Genomic DNA, 19,360 nt, shown 5'->3' on the forward strand with positions numbered 1-19,360 from the left:
GCAGCCCTGGGTCTGGGGTTGAGCAGATAAGAAACTAAACCTCGGCTTTCTCGACCCCCACACTCCCCACCCTTTTAACCTTGCAAAGGTTAAGGGGCAAGGTAGAGGGAAAGAAGTCCAGGGCCAGAACTGAAAGCTGCCAGAAAAAATATTCTACATTTGGTAAAGAATTGCCCAGAAGGATGCTTGGTTATACTTTTTTAACCTGCAATAATGGTTTCTTACATTTCCTGAAATAAAAAAAAATGGCTTCCTGATATAGGTATTTGTTAAAAATGTATTATTCCCCCATTTTAAAAAAAAATCACCTTATTATCTTAAAGCTACTTAGCTTTACAAAAAAAAGGGGAGGCAGAAAGAGGGAGAAAGAAATTAAATAATGGGATGGATGGGAAGGACCAACAGAGGCTTAAGGACAGACGGACGGAGGGGGAGAAGCAGAGGGAGGAGGGATATGGAAGGCACCAAATCTGTTCATCCCAGGCCCGCGGCTTTCAGACACTGACAGAATGTAGGTTTCAGAGAAAGTAGAAAAGCGAGGAAGAAAAAGCAGGTCCACACCCGCTGGCGGGTCCCGGGCACACCCGAGGCTCCACTGTCCACCGCCGTCCAGGCTCCTCCAGCCCTAACGCAGCCCAGGGTGTTCTCCAGGGCCGGGGAGGTGGCGGAGATAACGCGACAGCTGGAGAAGGAAGGGGACCCGCGCTGTCTCCTCCACATCTGCCATCTTACAGATGGCCTCTAAGAGGAAGGGAGGACCTGCAGACTCACTGACATCTTCACAAAAGCAGATTTTCCCACTCAATACAAATAAAGCATTTCCCATCCAGTCAGCTGTGGCCAGACCATGAAGCCCCAAATGTAAGTCACAGGACGCTCAGAGGGAACCCACCTCGAACAGTTCTCTGTGTAGGCCTATTCCGACAAAAATATATACAACTGAAAGGGTTCATGAACCAAAGTACTAAACTCCTTCCCTTTGCCTTTTTCTTTTCCTCCAAGGTTGTCAAACAACCCTTCTTTGCCTGTACAATTGGACTTAACATACAAATTTTTTTTGCAATATTTTATCCTGCCAAATTAAAAAAATATATTATGGCAGCCTGTTTGTTTTTGTTTTTTTTTTTCTTTTTATTTCCAAATTCACTAACAAAAAGGTACATTAAATCCCTTTAAAAGGACAAGCTTACAGTTAAAAAATTACAAGCTCCAGTAAAAATACAGCAAGTGCCTACATCATATGAACCAACCAATATATCCATTCCAGAGGGAGGCGGGGGAGAGAAAAATAAGTACAGGTCAGAAATGTGATTTTTTTTTTTCTGCAAAGCAATAACAATGTTAAGCACTTTTTTTCTACATACTTTTTCTACATGGTGTAGCAATCCCCTTTTAATCCCCAAATACAAGTTTCTATACATTTTTTTCGAAATAAAAATTCAACACCCAAGGCAGAAAAAAATTTCCTAAAACTCCGACTTTACAGTTACCGTGACAAGAACAAATTTATAGACCCACCATTTAAATTTTACTGCAACATTTTCAAGGAAAAGAAAAAAAAAGTTTTTTTTTTTCTTGTTTTGTAAAATGCCCAGGCATTCTCGATTATTACAAATACTGGTCCACTTTTACAGTAATCAAGAAATTTTAATATATATAATATATACTAAAACCCCGTCACCAAAAGAAAACAATATACACGCAGCCATTGTGGCATTTTTTTTTTGTATAACCTATTAAGCAAACTTTGAAAAAAAAATGATCGCTCCAACACACATACACACAATTTTTTTTACCCTTGTATGTATCCAATACTGTAAACGTATTTTTAAGACAGAGTGCACTAAATTTAACTTTAGAAAAAAATGAGCCGTTGTTCCTGAATTGTTTTTTTTTTCCATTCAACGATATCAACTTGTGTCACGAGTTTAATTCAGCAGTAAGTCACCTCCACTCCTTATCTAAGCAGCGTTGTCCCACAACAAAAGGGGCTGAGGATAATCAGCAAATGTGTGTCCAAGGTTGTGCAGGGTTTATGTCTTCATCTGATTGCATGGGTCTTATGACATTTCCATGTCCTCTATCTTCAAAACCAGGATTTTTTTTTTTATTTTTAATTTAAAGTAAATGTGGCTTTGTTTTTTTCTAAAAGAATGTATTTCTCTTGTTTTACTTTTCTAAAAAGTCTTTTCATGTCAAAAAAAAAAAAAGTTTTGCATTTTGTCTCAAGAGACTCAAATAGGAAGATCAGTTTTCAAGGCACTCACGTCAAATTGAACGGCAGTAGAAAAACTGTCCAATAAATTATTATTTTATTTCGTTCTTTATAGTGCCAGTATTGTGAATGCCACGCTTAGCAACACTGACACTCAATCTCAGTTGCCCCTTACAGTTTTACCCACCTCTGGGCCAAAGAGAAGAAAGAAGATGCTGCAATTTCTTGTTTAGAAGCCATTTAATTTAAATGCAAACAAAAGCTTTAAAGTGCGGGTCAACAGAATTCAAATGTCTAAGATCAACAGTCCAACGGTTAGTACCTTCCAACCTAATCGGAGAAAAGAAAAATTGGGCAGTGGCGCTGGGTACCTTCGGATGGAACTCCTCCCCCTGCTCTCCCAGGAAAAGGGAACAGAACTTTGCAAGATTCCCTGCCCCCCAACCCCCCCCCACCGTCCCCACCAGGTCATCAGTGTGCGTGGAATCGCCACTGACCTCCTCAGCTCGCCATCAGCGTGTGTGACTGCTTGGGAAATGATAGAGGACCACTCGTAGCAACAAGCGCTCGGGCATCACGGGATGAGGATGAGAGCGCGCTGACCCGTCAGGTGAGGAGGGGGCGGAGAGCGTACCGCTGGTCTCTTCCATTCTGGGCCCCTGCGAGCCCCCACCCTCTACCCAGCCAAGTACCCTCGGCCCATTTAATCTACAGCAAAGGGCAGAGGTGGCGTTCCGGGGCACGTCAAACGCTCCAAGAGAGGGAGGCTACCGATCGGAAACGTGTAACTTCAGAACCTCTCGGGCCTCTTCCCAGCATAGCCCTCAAAATCGGTTTTTCTAGCAGTGCTCGGTTTGTCGGGTGCCCCTCTCCGTTCCCCCCACTAAAAGTTTTCCTTAAGTAAGGTGAAAAGTGAAATCAACACAAATATGGCCTCTGGGACTCGGGACATCAGTGCTCCATTCCAATTATGAAACAAAGTGCTACAATTTCAAAGATTGTTATCCGCTGTACATCAACTCCCCCCCCCAAAAAAAAACACAAAACCCCCAATAAAAACAAAACCCCAAAAAAGGCCTTAAAAAAAAAACGCATGCCACTTTTTATTTCAGGACCAAAAAAAAAAAAAAAAAAAAAAGGAAGGACTAAAAAAGTAAACAACTTTAAAAGTCTTTTAAGTGTTGGCTTCTTCACAAGAAATTACACATGCTTAGCTTAAATTTCAAAAAAGCAGCGCCCCCCCCCACCCCGACAAAATTATAATTTAAAAGATACGCTTCCCTTTACAGTTGCTTTGCGAGTCATGACTCGGAGTACTACCGGGTTGTGGTTTTTTGTTTTTGTTTTTCTCTTTTTTTAAAGAAAAGAAAATGAAGAAGGGATGGATACCCGACAAAAATCTCTTAAAAGGAAATCTAAACAGAAAGGATAACAACAACAAGAACAACAACAACAACAACAACAATAATAATAATAATAAAAAGTACCTGCACATGCCAAAAAAAAAAAAAAAAAAAAACCAAAATTACAAAAACCCAATAAATACAGAAATTATTATTGCACAGTTAAAAGGCTCCGCGTCGGCGCCCGCGGCCCGGCCGCTCAGCTCCGCTCCGCCTGCTCGATCTTGACGTCGCTGCTGAGCAGGTGCTCGCCGTGCCACTTCTTCATGTGTTTCTCCAGGGTGCTGTAGACGCTGAAGGGCATCTGGCAGATGTCGCAGCGGTACACCTCCTTGCCGATCTGCCCGTGCGTCTTCATGTGGCGCGTGAGCTTGCTGCTCTGCGCGCACGCGTAGTTGCACAGCTCGCACTTGTAAGGCCGCTCGCCGGTGTGGCTCCGCCGGTGCACCGTCAGGTTGCTGCAGTTCTTGAACACCTTGCCGCAGTACTCGCACGTGTCGCTGCGCCGGCCCTCCTTGGAGCTGGGCCGGCCGGGCCCGGGGCCGCCCAGGTGCGGCGTGCTGCCGCCGCTGGCCGTGCCGCTGCGCCCCGACAGCCCGCCGTCCAGCAGGTCGCCGGGCGGCGTGGAGAAGCGCAGGCTGCCGTTCTCGGACGAGTGCTCGGACGAGGTGGCGAAGGGCGACTGGCGCGCGTCCGTGAAGCCCAGGAAGGGGTCCTTCATGAAGTGGCGCGACGCGGCGTAGCCCACCAGCCACTGCGAGTACACGTTCTCGGACGGGATGAGCGCGGCGGGCGGCAGCTCCAGGTCCTTCTCCACCTTGATGCGCTTGGCGGCGGCGCCGTGCAGCCCGGGGCCGGGCAGCGGCGCGGGCTTGCGCGGGAAGAGGCCGGGGAAGGGGTCGGCGGCGGCCGGCGCGAAGCCGCCCCCCCGCCCGTTGACGGCCGCCCCCTCGGCGCGGCCGCCCGGGCCGTCCTCGTCCGCGCCGTCCGCGCCGCCCGCCGCGCGCTTCAGGAAGGCGGCGCCGCGCTGGGGCTTGTCGGCCAGCAGCTCGCCGTAGGGCGGCAGCGCGCCCAGCCCCGCGCCCTCCATCACCTGGCCCAGCACCAGCGCCTTCTCGTCGGCCGGCGCGCCCCCCCCGCCGCCCCCCCCGCCGCCGCCGCCGCCGCCGCCGCCGCCGTTCTCGCGGCCGCGGCCGAGCTCCGAGTCCAGGCTGAAGCTGGACTCGGGCCGGCTCTCGTTCTCCAGCAGCAGCTCCTCCTCGTCCTCCTCCTCCTCCTCGTCCTCCTCCTCGGGCTCGGGGCCCAGCGACGGGTCGCTCTCGTGGTGGCGGAAGTCGCCGTCGGCCGCCTTGAGCCCCTCGCCGGCCAGCTCGCTGGTGCCCGGCTCGGGCGAGCTGGCGGCCGACAGCCCGTCGTCCGAGCGGCCGGCCAGCGAGCCCGCCTTGTGCATGTGCGTCTTCATGTGGCGCTTGAGCTTGCTGGCCTGCGAGCACGCGTGGTCGCACAGCTGGCACTTGTAGGGCTTCTCGCCCGTGTGGCTGCGCCGGTGCACGATCAGGTTGCTCTGGAACTTGAAGGTCTTGCCGCAGAACTCGCACGACTTGCTCTTGGCGGGCGGCGGCGGCGGCGGCGTGCCGCCGGGGGGCATGGGCGGCAGCGGCGGCGTGCTCAGGAACGGCGACTTGGGGCTGGGCTGGAAGGGGTTCAGGAGCCGGTGCATAGGGTTGCCGCGGCCCGGGGACACGGGCGGCGGCGTGGAGCTGTTGCCCGCCAGCTCGCGGAGCCGCCGCGAGAAGTCCATGGCGGGCGAGTCGATGGCCAGGGGGTTCAGGCGCATGACTCGGTCGAAGGCACTGGGGTGCTGCGCCACCAGCCCCATCTCCTCGGCGCTGAGGCGGTGCGGGTCCAGGTGGTGGCGCGGCGGCGGGCTGAAGAGGGGCGGCGTGCCGGGCAGGCGGCCCTCGCCGAAGCCCGGGTGGTCCCGCAGGAGGGGGCCCGTCATGCGCAGCAGGTTGAAGGGGTTGCTGTCGCCCAGGAAATTCATGAGCGGCGACTGCGCCACGGCCTCGGGCCCCAGCGGCGGCGGGATGGTGAGCCGCGGCGTGAGCGAGCTGCTGGCCGGGCCCGGCTCCAGGTAGATGCGGAAGCCGTGCGTGTTCTGCGCGTGCTGCAGCAGGAACCACGCGCTGTTGAACGGCTGCTTGCATGTTGTGCAAATGTAGCTGGAAGGCTCGTCTTTACCTGGGGACACACACGGACAGAAAGGCGGAGACAGCGTCAGAAGCGGCCGTGGGGGGGGGGGCGCGGGCACCGAGGGGCCCCTGACCCGGAGGCCCGGGGGGGAACCGCGAGCTGGGGCCCCTGCAGAAACCCCCCTCCCGGCCTGCGACTTCCAGAACAGGCCCGGCTTTGCGCCGCTCTCAAGGTCTCAGGCACCGGGGAGGAACCGGGGTGGGTGATTCCCATAACGCTAATGATGTAGGGCATGGGTCGGATAAGATAACCGGGGCGAACCTCAACCACACGGAGCTCTTTTCACACCCCAAACCATTAGACTGGGGGTTCTCAACCCAAACTTTTATTGCCTGGGGCGGTGGTAGACATCTGTAATCCCTGCACTTGGGAGGCTGACACAGGAAGATCTTGGGCGAGAGGCCAGCCTCAGCACCTTGAGACCCTGTTTCAAATTTTAAAAGGGCTGGGAGTATAGCTCTGAGATAGGACGCCCCAGGGTTAATCTCCAACATCACACCCCCCCCCACCACACACACGTGTGCAATGCACGAAAGGCACCATTCATATCGAGAGCCCAGTAACTCTTGTGTTGGGGTGGGGCAGGGCTGTCCTGGGCATTGTGGGGCCCTCCTTCTAAAGGCCACTACACTTCAGGGATGACGACCAAAGCTGTCACCAGCCAGACACTGCCAGGTGTCCTCTGGAGGGCAAAGCAGTCCCTCCCTTCGGAAACCACTGATTCAGATAATATTTGATTCAAAGAAGTTCTATGAAAACGTAATCCAAACTAATGTCTTGCGAACCTTTTTTTTTTTTTTTTTTTTTTTTTTAAATAAAAGAGATGGCCAGGATACCTCTGTGATGTTTGGGGGTTTAGCTACAGGAAATTTGTTTCAGACACCAGCATCCATCCACGCAGAGTCCTGTCCAGCCGAAACTCGGATACAAAGAAACGAGAAATCTAACAGGTTGCAAAAGACCCTCTGTGTGACCGCTGTCCCCTCCCGGCGTCCTCACGCCACAGCCAGCGCCCACCAGCAAAAGGCAGGGTCACCGGTCTAACGGAGTACTTGGCGGCCCTTTTCAGGGCTACTAAGGGAAGAAAAGCTGTCGCCAAGTCTGATGAACGGTGGGAGCAAATTGTAGTGGACATGGCAGCCCCGAGATGAAATGTCAGTCTCTGTCCATCACTGGGGCGGTTATAACACAGAGGCGGAGCCTTTCACCCTCCTCGGCCTCTGCCCAAGGCCAGCGGGGCCCCAGCTCCCACTTTCACTTTCCATAAGAGACAGGCGCAGACAGGCTCTGTCTTCGATATCGTCAGATGCACAGGCTGCGGAGGGCAGGAGAGCAGGAGTCCTGCCTCTGCCCAGCACAAGGCATCACGACCGCCACTGAAATGCCCCTTCTATTTGTTCAAACTTTGCTATACCTCGGAGATTTTTAACACCGGTATTAAAGTTAGCAGCCGCCAGTGCACAGTGAAGCCAGAGGGGCCTGTTAGTTACTGTACCCCAAATCCGTGAGGCGGGGGTATGGGTAAAACAATCCCATCTTAGCTGACACGGGGGCTTCTGAAGTCCCTGCAGGGCTGTTTCAGTTTCCACCCATGGATCCTTTCTGGAGGGCTGCACCCGAGGTGGTGCTTGTAGCCACATTAACTGTCCTTGGGAACTCGTCCAGCACACAGGGACAAGCAGCCCGAGCTGCCAGAGGGCTTCTGTCCTCTTGTGCGTGTGCCTTCTCAGCAGGCTCACAGCTTCTGAGGGGCCTAGGCTCCTGAGACACGTGTGTACAACTAAGTCCAGAGGCTGTCCAGGGGCGGCCAGGGCAGAGGTCCCCAGGACGACAGAACCCACCAGACTGGGAACTAAGACGTGCTTTTACATGCCTGTGTTGCACAAGTGTTACTCCACTATCAGTGTGCATGAGTGTGTGTGTGTGTGTGTGCGTATGTGTGTGCACGTGTTGGCAGGGAGAAGCACAGAAATTAAAAAAAAAGAATTCAGCCTTGTCTGGTTTGTTTTTAAAACTAGAGGCATTCTACTTCCAAGCTATACTCCCACTCCTTCTAATTCTTTTATTTTACAAATGGGTCTCATTAAGTTGTTGAGGCTGGCCTTAAACCTGTGATCCTCCTGTCTCAGCCACCCAAGTACAGGGATTACAGGCATGTGTGCTACAGCACCCTAGCCTGGCTTTTAAAATAGCTCTACAGCCGGGCGTGGTGGCGCACACTTGTTTGGGAGGCAGAGACAGGAGGATCATGCAGGTTCTAAGCCAGCCGTGCTGGTTTAAGAGACCCTGTTTCCAAATAAAGATATAAAAAAAAATAAGTCTGGGAGTGTAGCCCGGAGGTAGAAGGGCTTCCAGGAATCCCAGTACCACCAAAAAAAAAAAAAAAAAAAAAAAAAAAAAGCTCTACAACAGCTGTGTAAGTTCACAGCCAGCCTTAGAAACTTAGGCTCTCAGCAACTTGGCCAGACCCTGTTTCAAAGAAGAAAATAAAATAGGGCTGCGGGGTATAGCTCAGAGGTAGAAATGCCAACGGGTTCAGCCTATAGTACCATACACATGTGCCCAAGTGTACGTGCGTGGACACACACACACACACACACTTCAACAAGAACTTCTAAGGTGATTTTCTTTGTCCAGGGTCTTGGGACCTTTTCCATGTCCTGGAATGTGGGTGACTCAGGACCCTGGGAAAGCGCAGGGAGACCCTGGACGGCCATGACGCTGCCAGGCCTGAGGCCAGCCCCGCCCCTTTCTGCAAGCGCTCAGCTAACCGGCAAGGGGCCTGGCTTCTTGGAGGCACATCTGTCCCCAGCTTATTAGTTAATGTCCTTGGGAACAGGACGCTGTCCCTCAGATGGCTTGCAGGAGAGCTGGCCAGAAGCCGTTGCTAGACTTCTCACACCCTCGTTCAGGAGGAAGATGGAATAAATAAGTAATAAATAAGAAGGAGATAAATAAAAGTCCCTTTCAGACACAGGAGCTAATAACACAAATGAAGCGCCACGTTGCATGAGGCCGTAGATCTCCGAATTAAAGAGCATTTCTGTGCCCTCCCTCCACCCAGAGTCACCCACTCTAATTAATGGACTCAACCCCCAGCTGCTCTGTTCTCTGCGGCTTTAGCCTGGACCTCCTCCTTCCTCATCTCTTTTTCCGCATCTCCGTTTCCTTGCTTCCTGATGGCCCCACGTTTTCTGGAATGTTCTAGTGAGGAGTGTGGGTAGGGAGGAGCATGCACACAGGTGGGGAGCACTCCCTGAGAGCTGAAATGGCACATTATTTTGGTCTTTTTTTTATTCAAAATGGTAGTTACCAGGACGCATGTAGCTACCTGTTCTAAAGAGTTCAGATGTCTCCACTTCTCTTACTAACAACAACAATAAAAGGACACGTGTAAAGCTCTACTCTGGAGGCGCGTGGAGAGGATGTTACCTGTCAATGTGGGTCCTGAGTTACCCACATTGGCCACGAGGCACAAGGGGCCATGTCTGTTCATGGCGTCAGATTTGGGGGCCGCCAGTCATGCAGGGGAGGCTTGCTCTTTGCCTATTCCCAAACCACTTTGGTCGGACAGAAGCCAAGATGCGTCACCGCCAACTGCCCCCCTAGGATCTGACTGCTTCTGATTGTTTAAGGACTCCCAGCCCTCAAAGAACCACCCTAGGAAACGTTCTTTGCACCCCTTTCTTTTTTTCTATGGAATGTCCATTTCCATATTATGACTTCCTGGTTACCTCTGGTCTGGAAGAAGCCTACAGCATGGGCTACTCATTCTTAAGAACTGAGCAATCAAGCCGGGCGTGGTGGCACAGGCTTGTAATCCCAGCATTTGGGAGGCTGAGACAGGAGGACTGCTGTTCAAGGCCAGCCTCAGCTACTTAGTGAGGCCCTCTGCAACTCGGTGAGACCCAGTTTCAAAATAAAGAATAAAAAATAGGGCAGGGGGTGTAGCCCAGAGGTCGAATGCCCCTGGGTTCTATCCCCAGACCCGCAAAAAAAAAAAAAAAAAAAAAAAAAAAAAACACTGAACAATCATAACTGGGTGTGGTGGCACACGTCTGTGTCCCTGGGAGGCTGAGACAGGAGGATGACAGGTTCGAGACCAGCCTCGGCCACTTAGCAAGCCCCTGTTTCCAAATAAAAAAATAAAATAGGAATGGGGGGGGGTGTGGCTTGGTGGTAGAAAGAATGTTTTTGAGTTCAATCCCCAGTGCACCCCCACACCAACAAACAAAAAAAGGAACAAATGATTAATTTCAGTATGTCTTAGAAGAGCCACTCAGAGCATTTTTTGATTCCAAAACTTGGATAGATATTTTTGAAACAGGGCACAAAATAACCACTCATTTTGAAATGCAGCCGAAGACCCTTGGAAGGGGGCTGCTGACGAGGGGCTAGCCCATCCCCGCGGGGGCCAGATGCTTCCTCCTCATCCTCACCCCTGCCTGGGCCTCGGGGCCACCTGCCTCGCCTCCAGGGAGCGAGAGGCTGCAGGGCAGCACATGGTGGCCACCTTGCTAGTGGTCCAGACGGGACCTACCTCCACCACACTGCTAAGATGCCGGAGCCTAGGATTTTTGTTTATTCGGTACTGGGGATGGAACCCAGGGGCATTCTACACCCCCGGCCCTATTTTTTATTCTTTATTTTGCAAATAAAAGTCTCACTGAGTTGCAAAGGACCTCACTAACTGAGGCTGTCTGCGAACCGCAACCCTCCTGTGTCAGCCTCCCAAATGCTGGGATTACACGTGTGTGCCACCACGCCCGGCAGCCAAGACTGTTTAAAAGCAACTTACTCAGAAACATCAAACTGATCCTACAGGCCTGGAAACGTCAGAGGCGTTCTAAACTGCCCTAATGATGAGAAAGCACAGAGCCCACCCCTCCCCTCCTCGGCTTTCTTCCTCCTTCACCTTCACTGGCGTCCCCTGGCAGAAACCCCCACTGGATCTCCTCCCTCGGGGCTCTAAAGAGACCCCCCCCCCAACATCCCGCATCTTTCTTAAAGGCAAAGCCTTCCTCGTGACCTCTGAGTTACAAGTACCCGGGACTGCAGTGTGGGTTTATGTCTCTGCCTAGTTCCAAAAGGGAGAAGAAGCCAGTCAATCCACGGAGGCTCTGACCCGAGGCCTGCCTCCTGCGGGGACTGGGTGGAGGACCCGGTCCCTATAAAGCGCACATCGCCCTGCTGACGTCGCGGTGGTTTTTGTACATTTTAGTTGGCGCGCTCCATTCCTGCACCCCCGGGCGGATGTTTGGGGACATCTTTTGGTCTGGCTCTGACAGTAATAAAACCCTGGAGGGCTTTTTATGCAGCCTGCCTGGTGCATTAGGGGTTTCAGGGAAGGAGAAACTTGCAAACATGTAGGAAACGTGATTTTTTATTGTGACGCTTGGGAAGCAAGAGGCAACTGGACTCCCGCAGCAAAACGCTGCTCCTCCTCCGCTCCCAGGCTCTCTTTTTATGGGCATTTAAATAACCATTCCTCCTGTTATACGCTGGCTGCGCTAATAATGCCAATAAATGTATCCGGGGTGTTCAATAAAAAGCGCACCTTTAACTGAATTATTATTCAATGGAGAGGCTCTTATGATTCATTAAGAGCCCTGGCCCGCCTAAGGTCAGGGGTACCGACTGGAGGGCGCGGTGGCCTGCCCGGGAGTCCGGGGTCCCCTGCTCTTTGAGAAGGAGCCGGCTCGTGGCTCTGCAGGCCCCTCTGCAGGGTGCATGGCGTTCTGCAGCTGGCCTGCGGTTTTCACCTGCATCCACGCCTCATCTTTGCTCCCTAGGGAGGCCAGGCAGGGCCTGCACCTCTGCCCGGAATCTTGGAGAAGCCAGGGCACGCAGCCAGAAAGCAGCAGGGCCTGGGCCTGGAGAGGAAGGGGCATTTCCCCGAGCTGGCAAGCTTACTGGGCGCCAGTGCCACTCAGGCTGGAGCCAAGGGGTCACGAGATGCTGAGGAGGCGGGACTCAGGGGCAGAAAGCCAGACCCCAGGGGCCCCACGGCTCGTCCCTTCTCTCTGGATTTGGGGTGCTCATACACAGGAGAGGATTAGTAGCGCCGCCGACACTTAATCCTCCAAAATGATGGCGGCGGTTGTCACCATTACGTTTTATTCACTTAACAACTGTCCCCAGGATGAGGTATAGCTCCGTGGTAGGGCAATTTCCTAGCTTGTGCGAGGAACCAGGGTTCAATCCCCAGCACCATGAAAAATAAAAACGGAAACCATCTCCACTTTCATGATGTCAGAAAGGAAATGTCAGCCGGGCACCTTGGGGGCCGATAGAAGTTTTATGTTTCTGTTATTCCTGCGCAATCGGTCATCTGAAAAATCAGTAAGCATCCCCGCTCGCTCCAAATGCATTCCATCAAACCTCAGCCCTCTCCAAGGCAGAAGTTGGAGCTGAGGAAATAAAAAAAATAAAAAAAAAACAGTGGTAACAATAAACCGTTAGGAAATCCACACCACGGGCCAGGCCCTGAGCTAAGTTCAGAGAAGACCTCACACGATGCTCCCCGCAGCCCTGGAAGAACCAAGTGTCTGCCATTTTACAGATGAGAAAACTGAGGACCAGAAGAGCAGAGGGGACGTGCCCGAGCCACACATCTGGCAAGTGGCTGCTCCTGGGTTCTGTGTGTCACAATGTCAAGATAAAAGCAGGGTCAAGAGAGAAAGGCATGCACACTTGGGGTCCCCGGAGCGGAGGGACCTGGGGTGCGGCGGAGGAAGCTGCGCACACCTCGATAGTTTGCTTTTCTTTCCAGCCCACGTACTAACGAAAATGTCAAGACGCGTCCACACTGATTATCTTGTGCGAAATAATAGATGCCGTCTGTTTGGCAGAGAAGAACCTTTCACAGTTAGGTGTCCACAGGTGTTGGTGCTGTGGTGGCGGCGGTACCATGACAGCTAATGCTTGACCTCCTGCGACAGGACGTGCTGAGCCAGCCTCAATCTAACAGACCCATTCCCCTATGTCAGTGCCCACAGCAGACATTGCTAGTCCATCCCCGAACTCCCCCTCCTGGTCTTCCAATCCTCTCTAGCCCCACACCCCAGCCAGCCACTGGCGAAGTGTGCCTGCACCTCCCGCCCATGGATCCCGGCAGCCCGAAGCCCAGGGTGAGGGGTTGGCACCAGGAGGCTGAAAAGCCTTGTGGCACTGACGTCCTGTTGAGAACAATGACCGGCCCTCATAAATCTTTTTGGCAGACGGGAAGGGGTCACTCTGCATGAGCTAGGTACCTGGCTGGCGGCTGGGGGCAACTCACAGTCCAGGGAACCCGGCGGCACCCATAACTCGCTCGGTTACTTAATGAAAACTTAGGGTGATACAGGGGAAGAGGAGACTGCTAAGAGGGCACATTGAGGGTCTCCGCTGGACTCAGGGGTTCAGAACCTGCTTCACACCTGCTCCTTACCTGCTTACACCTCAATTTATCCTCCCAAGAGCTCTACACTGCAAGGCTGTAAGTGAAACCCAGGAACACATTTCTTAGCTGGACATGGTGGTACACACCTGTAATCCCAGTACTTGGGAGCTGAGAGAGGAGGACCACAGGTTCGAAGCCAGCCTCGGCACCTCAGCAAAGCTCTCAGCAACTTAGTGAAACCGTTTCTAAATTTGAAAAAATAAATAAAATAGGGCTGGGAGTGTATAGCTAAGAGGTAGAATTCCCCTGGGTTCGATCCCCAGCTCCACAAAAACAAAACACCAAAAAACCTATTATTGACTTTGGGTTATTTACTTAACTCATTTTCTGGCTAGATTCCAAGATCCCCAAAGACAGGACTGGGTCAACTGTTGGGACTCCGGGCCCCAGCATGGCGACTAACACAGATGTCCTCATGAATGTCAGTGGCCTGGGTGACCAGGTGCCCCCCACAATCTAAGGAACTTCCAGCCTTTGCCGGCAGGGGCCTGTGTCCCTTCCAGACCCGCTCTGGGGCCAGGACACTTTGGCCAAGCCTCTGGGCTTCAAGGAGCTCCAGGGTCCCCATCTAGTCGGCATGAAGGCAACACTCGCCTGCAGGGTTGTGAGGTGTGGGTGAAGGATGATCCTGGTGAAATGGCTAAAGGGGGACCCCCGCACAGTCAGCACCAGGTACACAGGAGGCAACACGGAAGAGGTAGCGAATGTACACCCATCGCCGTGTCCCGAGTTTCCTGTGGTCACGAGCAAGACAAAAGCACTTGCCCAGGCTCGTGAACCCCCAACTCCAGGCTGACCCCTGCCCCAGAATGACTCAGCTCAGCACCCTAAGCAAACTGCCTCTCTCCCCGGCAGGCTGGGTGGGGAGCCCCGCACCCGCTGGGCTTTCCAACACCGGGGCGAGCAGGGACCGCGGGACACATGGAAGAGTCACCTCTGCTGCCACCCACTACAAAACAAGCAGACGATCTCCCCCGAGCAGTCCCATCCCGCTCTGGGGCCTGCTTGTGCATACTTGCTCAGACCGCTCACCCTCGGGGCTGTCCACACTCACACCTGCCGCAGGCCCTTGCCCTTGCTGCCTGGGATACCTGTCCTTTATTCTCTGTCTGCAAAACCCCTCTGCAGACCTGAGCCCGATACAAGCCCCTCTGTCCCATAGTGTTTGGCCCACCCGCTGCCTGCGGTCACCGCGCTGCATGGTACCTCTTGGTACTTGACCTTGGTGCGTTCGGCTTGCCTCTGGCCTGCATGGGGGCTTTGCAATGCTCTGGTCTGCATGGGGGATTCTGCAATGATCCGAGCCCCAGGGGAATGCTCCAGGCCATCCCAGAAATGGAATTTGAGTCTGAACTTCTTAGGAAAAGGTAAGTGAGGGCTGAGGTCTCAGGGCTTAAGTGGCAGGACCAGGAATCGCACCCGAGTCCATCGGACCCAGAGTCAGTGCCATGCCTGGATATACAGCTGGCTGCTCCCGGCACTAGGACTGAACCCACAGCGCCCAGCGTTTCTACCTGTGCCCCCCAACAGTGGAGAGCTGGGCAGGGAGGCCGGCTACAGGGCTCCCAGGGTAGGAATGGCTGAGATGCTAAGAAAAGTCTTGCTCAGTCCCAGAGTGCTCCGTGACATCCATTTACCTGGGTGGGATCCGGCAGCAGAGTTAAGCTGGGCGCTCCACCTGCCTGGGTAGCAGGCCAGGAGAAGAGCCCTTCACTTAACTCTCAAAGAGCCCGGCAATGCTGCTGCCAGCCACGCGCACCAAGACACCAGGAGTCGTGCTTCTCTACAGGAAGCCACGGGGGACACAGCACCCGGCGGCAGAGCCCAAGCTCTGCGGAGCACATGCAGGGGAAGCGGCGGGCGCCGGGCGCCGAGCTGCTGTTCAAGCTGGACCCCAGAACCGACGTGCGGCAGAGACTGTGTGTGAGCACCCCTGGGGGCGGGGACACCTGGCTGCAGGAAAGAGAAATGGCTCAGCCCGCCACAGGGCGGGAGGAGCACAGGCGAGGTGACCTCAGCACAGGTCAAGATGTGCCCGCTCCAGGGGCTCCCCTGGGGAAGAAAGGCAAACCCACCAGGACAGCCCAAGGCCTCGCAACATCTGGCACCTTGTGGCAAAAACTGGTGACAACAGCTTCCCGACTTCTTGCTCCTGTGTCCCTTCTTCCTCCTCTCACTCTTCCAGGGCACCGAGCATCCGCTGCGTACAAGATCCTACGAGCCGCAGGACCCAGAGAGGGGCTGAACTCAGGGAGGCCAGAGTCCAGTACAAGAGGCTCAGATCTGAGACATGGCTAGGAAGGGGTCAAGCCACTTGGTGCCCTAAGAGGGGTGTGCCATGGGGGACCCCGTGGAAGGAGAGACTGCAGGTCTGGGGGGACCAGCCACTGTGAGCATGAGACCTGGAGCCAGGTTCCGGAGGAAGACTGAGTCTGTTGTGTACAGTAGGAAGGAAACGGCTGTGCCTGGCAGAGGCAACTGTGTGTACAAAGGCATGCAGGCGGGACACGAGATTGAAAGTGTGGAAGACAGCCCAAGCCGGGCGTGGCGGTACACCCTTGTCATCCCAGCATCTGGGAGGCTGGGACAGGAGGATCCAGTTTGCGGACAGCCTCAGCTACTTAGGGAGGCCCTTTGCAACTCAGTGAGACCCTGTTTCAAAATAAAGCATAAAAAAAAAATAGCGCTAGGGGTGTAGCGCAGAGGTAGAGTGCCCCTGGGTTCTATGCCCAGTACTGCAAAAATAAATAAATTAATTAATTAATTAAGTGGGGAAGAATTAGCGGTAGGACAAACTGAAAAGGGAGTTTGGGACCTGTCTTGAGAGGCACTGAAGCCATGTGAAGAGACCTAGCAGGACACGAAGCAAATTCCAATTGCTGTAAATCCCACCACAGTGAAAACTTTCCCATTAAAAAAGAAAAATCAAGCCAGGCGCGGTGGCGCACGCTTGTAATCCCCGCGCTTGGGAGGCAGAGACAGGAGGATCGCGCAGGTTCGAAGCCAGCTGCGCTGTCTTAGGAGACCCTGTTTCCAAATAAAATATAAAATAGGTCTGAGAGTATAGCCTGGAGATAGAAGGCCCCTGGGTTCCGTCCCCAGTACTGCCAAGAAAATAACAATAAAAAAAGAAAAATGAAGATTTTTCAAGCCCACACTTAAGTCCAGAACTTCTCAGTATAGCGAAATCTCAGCACAACCAAAGAACGCAGGTGAACCCCTCAGAACTTCGCCCCAGACTCACGCTTCCCAAACAGTGAAGCCATGAGCCATAATCCCATGACACTTAAAGTCCGACCTATGAAGATCACGGATGGCGGCTTTTCTATCACCCTTTCGAGCAGAAGGGTTATTCTAGCACACCTCTGATCAGAGTAGCCTGGGAGTGTGAATCCTCCTCGAGGAAGAGTTGCCCAGGCCCCTCTCAGAACAAAACGTTCAAAACATTCAAACTTCAGGCACCACGCGCCCCCAGCTTGCCCCCCGACGGCCTTTATCTCAAGGGCTCGGTTCTGTGGTTGGACCAGCTGTACTGTCTCAGGCTCAGGAAACAGACACCCAGCCCCAAGCCAAAGCGAACCTGTTGCCCACGGGGCATCGCCCCACTGGGTGAAAACAGCCGTGTTTGTCAGCAAGAATGAGGAGTGGGAGGCTCAAGTGATCTCAGGAGGGGCAGCTCATTTGTACCAGTCACACACACACAAAAAAAAACCCAAACCCTCCGGCATGCTCCTTGAGGTCCTTAGGGGGCCCTTCCTCTCCTGCCTGAGACGCTCGGACTCACCAGAAATGGTACCAGCCTGCTGCAAAAGAGAAGAGCGTGCACGCGGATTCCCTCGCAATCCGCTTCCCCGGAAAAGGCCCGCACTTTCCCAGTGGGCTCTGTGGCCCCCCACCCTGCCCACCAACGTGAAGCTTTCGGAAAGGAGCCTAGGACTCTGGGGACAGGACATGCCCGGAGAATGAGACCAAGGCAGATGAAGCCAACCGGGCTTAACGTTTCATGGAAAGGGAGGAATGGATTAAGCAATCGGCAGGCAGAGCTGCGGGGAGCGGGCCGCAGGCGTGTGCACGCACGGCGCGGGCGCACGGGTCTCCCACGTGGATCTGGGCCTCCTCCCCGCAGCCCGGGCAGCCACCCTCCTCCATGCTATGACCTCCTCCAGGGGACGTCTCCACCCTTCCTTCCCTTAAATCCACAAAAATCTCCACTTTCCACCCCAAGAAGTATGGCGGGGCAGTAAATCTCGTTTTAATGGAGTGTGCGTTTAGCTGTGGGGAGATAATTGACGTTATAGAGCGCCTCGCCGCCGAGTTATATAGGTTAGCGAATGCAGAGGGGACTCATTACCGACACACTGCAAACAAGTAGTAATATATGTATATTGTTCTGAGTGGTGTTATAGCAAAAGTGCTCCGGTCCGCGGGGATTGATAAAGCGCAAAGAAACACCAGATATGTACTTGTAAATCTCTCTCATTTGTCTCTGAAGTTAAAGGTTATTCCCTTGTTCTGAATTTGTAATAAAAACATGCTAGCCCAGGGTTTGTGGTGCATGTTTGAATATTTAAATTGTGTATAATGATAGGCAATTAGAGGGTAAAAACTGGACCTCATGAAAGTGCGGCGAGAGCCGTTCGGATCACCAAGTGTTTACCCCCCTCACCGTGGCTCTTTTATCTTACATGTTTTCTGCAAGCACCTTCCTCCGGAGGGGGCCCAGGGGGTGTCTGCCCCCAGGTGGGCGACCACCAGGCAGTGACCGGCAGCCAAGCTAGGTTTGCCTGCATGGGGCGGCTACTCCTCCTCCTCCTGTGCCTGTCTCTCCGTCTGTCTCTTATTTTGTTTCCTTAAGTACACATAGAATACTTCTCCAGCCCAGGGCTGGGGCAATGGCTCTTCTTTTCAGAACCGATCGGCGCCCCTGTGTTGCTGGGGAGATGCCACAGCCAGGCCCGGGGAGGGGCCTGCAGGGCAGTATGAATTTCCTCTGCCCCACCCCCAGGGGAGCAGGGGGCTGGCAGGGGGCCCCCAGACGTGCACCCTGCTGGGCGGGGTGGAGGTGGCGCTGCGGCCCGGGTGCCTGCCCGTCTGCCCAGGTTAACCAATTGCAGCGTTAGCGTAACTCCAGCAGCTTGTCACCGAGCACAAAAGTCATCCGCTAGTGAATGTTCTTTTCTGCACCACAATTAAGACGAATCAATACGACGTGCCACAAATGGTATTTTACTCTCAATAAGAACTCGAGCTGAGTTTATTCAGAATATTTTAGCGCTTCCCCAGGGGATTTTGGGCCAACGCAGATGGCAAATAAAGTACTCAGCCTAAGGCTACAGCACATTATGGTAATTCTAATGTCAGATGTACTTTAATACACAGCTCTATTTAATCACCCCATTATTTCACATTTCCATATGAAAAAACCTGCGGCACTCGTGCGCACTCGCCTCTGCCTCTGCCGCAGCGCCGGGCTTCCTCCGGCCCGCCGCCGGGACATGGTCATCCTCACCGGGCACTGCCTGCCGCTGCCCAAGCTTCCCGGTGCCTGGATGAGCCACGGGAAAACCAGAAGATTCAGAGATATTCCACCCGAGCCACAGAGGTGACGGGTAAGGTGGTGCAAAAAGACAGAGCACTCGTGTCACGGTGCGCGTGTGCACGCACGGGGGGCGGGAGGCACTAGCCCAGCCAGCAACTACAGCCACACTCCCTGGCACAGTGGCTGGGCGGTCCAGTGGCTAGCTCCTAATGCCACGCTGGCGCTGGCCCATGACCCACAGCAGCTGTGCCAGCTGGTCCTCCCGACACCACCCATCAGGGCAGTATAAAAGCATCATGGGTGGGTGCCAGGGGGCAGGAGGAAATGTACACAGGAACAGAGGCTGGGCTGGTGACAAAGAGGCAGGACGGGGCTGGGGAACTGCGGCCCACACTGTTCTCTCTGCGGCCAGGGGCTCCCTGGATAACAGCATTGCCCAGAGACCTGCCGTCCAGAAGTCCAGGCCCACGGGAGGTGGAGTCCTGCGAGTTCCAAATGTCTGCAGCGCC

General features: G+C 53.7%; 1 protein-coding gene across 5 annotated transcripts in view; it reads right to left on the minus strand.

Annotated features, from left to right (window-relative positions):
* Positions 1–3,629: 3,629 nt before the first annotated feature.
* BCL11B (BCL11 transcription factor B) overlaps positions 3,630–19,360 on the minus strand; it is a gene marked incomplete at its 5' end in the record, with an annotated part of 93,160 nt that continues 77,429 nt past the window's right edge. For all 5 annotated transcript variants that reach the window (XM_080707373.1, XM_080707372.1, XM_080707370.1 and 2 more), the window contains one exon: positions 3,630–5,859. In XM_080707373.1, coding sequence (XP_080563499.1) covers positions 3,818–5,859 — 2,042 coding nt within the window. In that variant the 3' untranslated portion in view covers positions 3,630–3,817. The remainder of the gene's footprint in view (positions 5,860–19,360) is intronic.

The sequence above is a fragment of the Muscardinus avellanarius genome (assembly GCF_963383645.1).
Source record: "Muscardinus avellanarius genome assembly, chromosome: 12".
In the NCBI taxonomy this organism is placed as follows: domain Eukaryota; kingdom Metazoa; phylum Chordata; class Mammalia; order Rodentia; family Gliridae; genus Muscardinus; species Muscardinus avellanarius.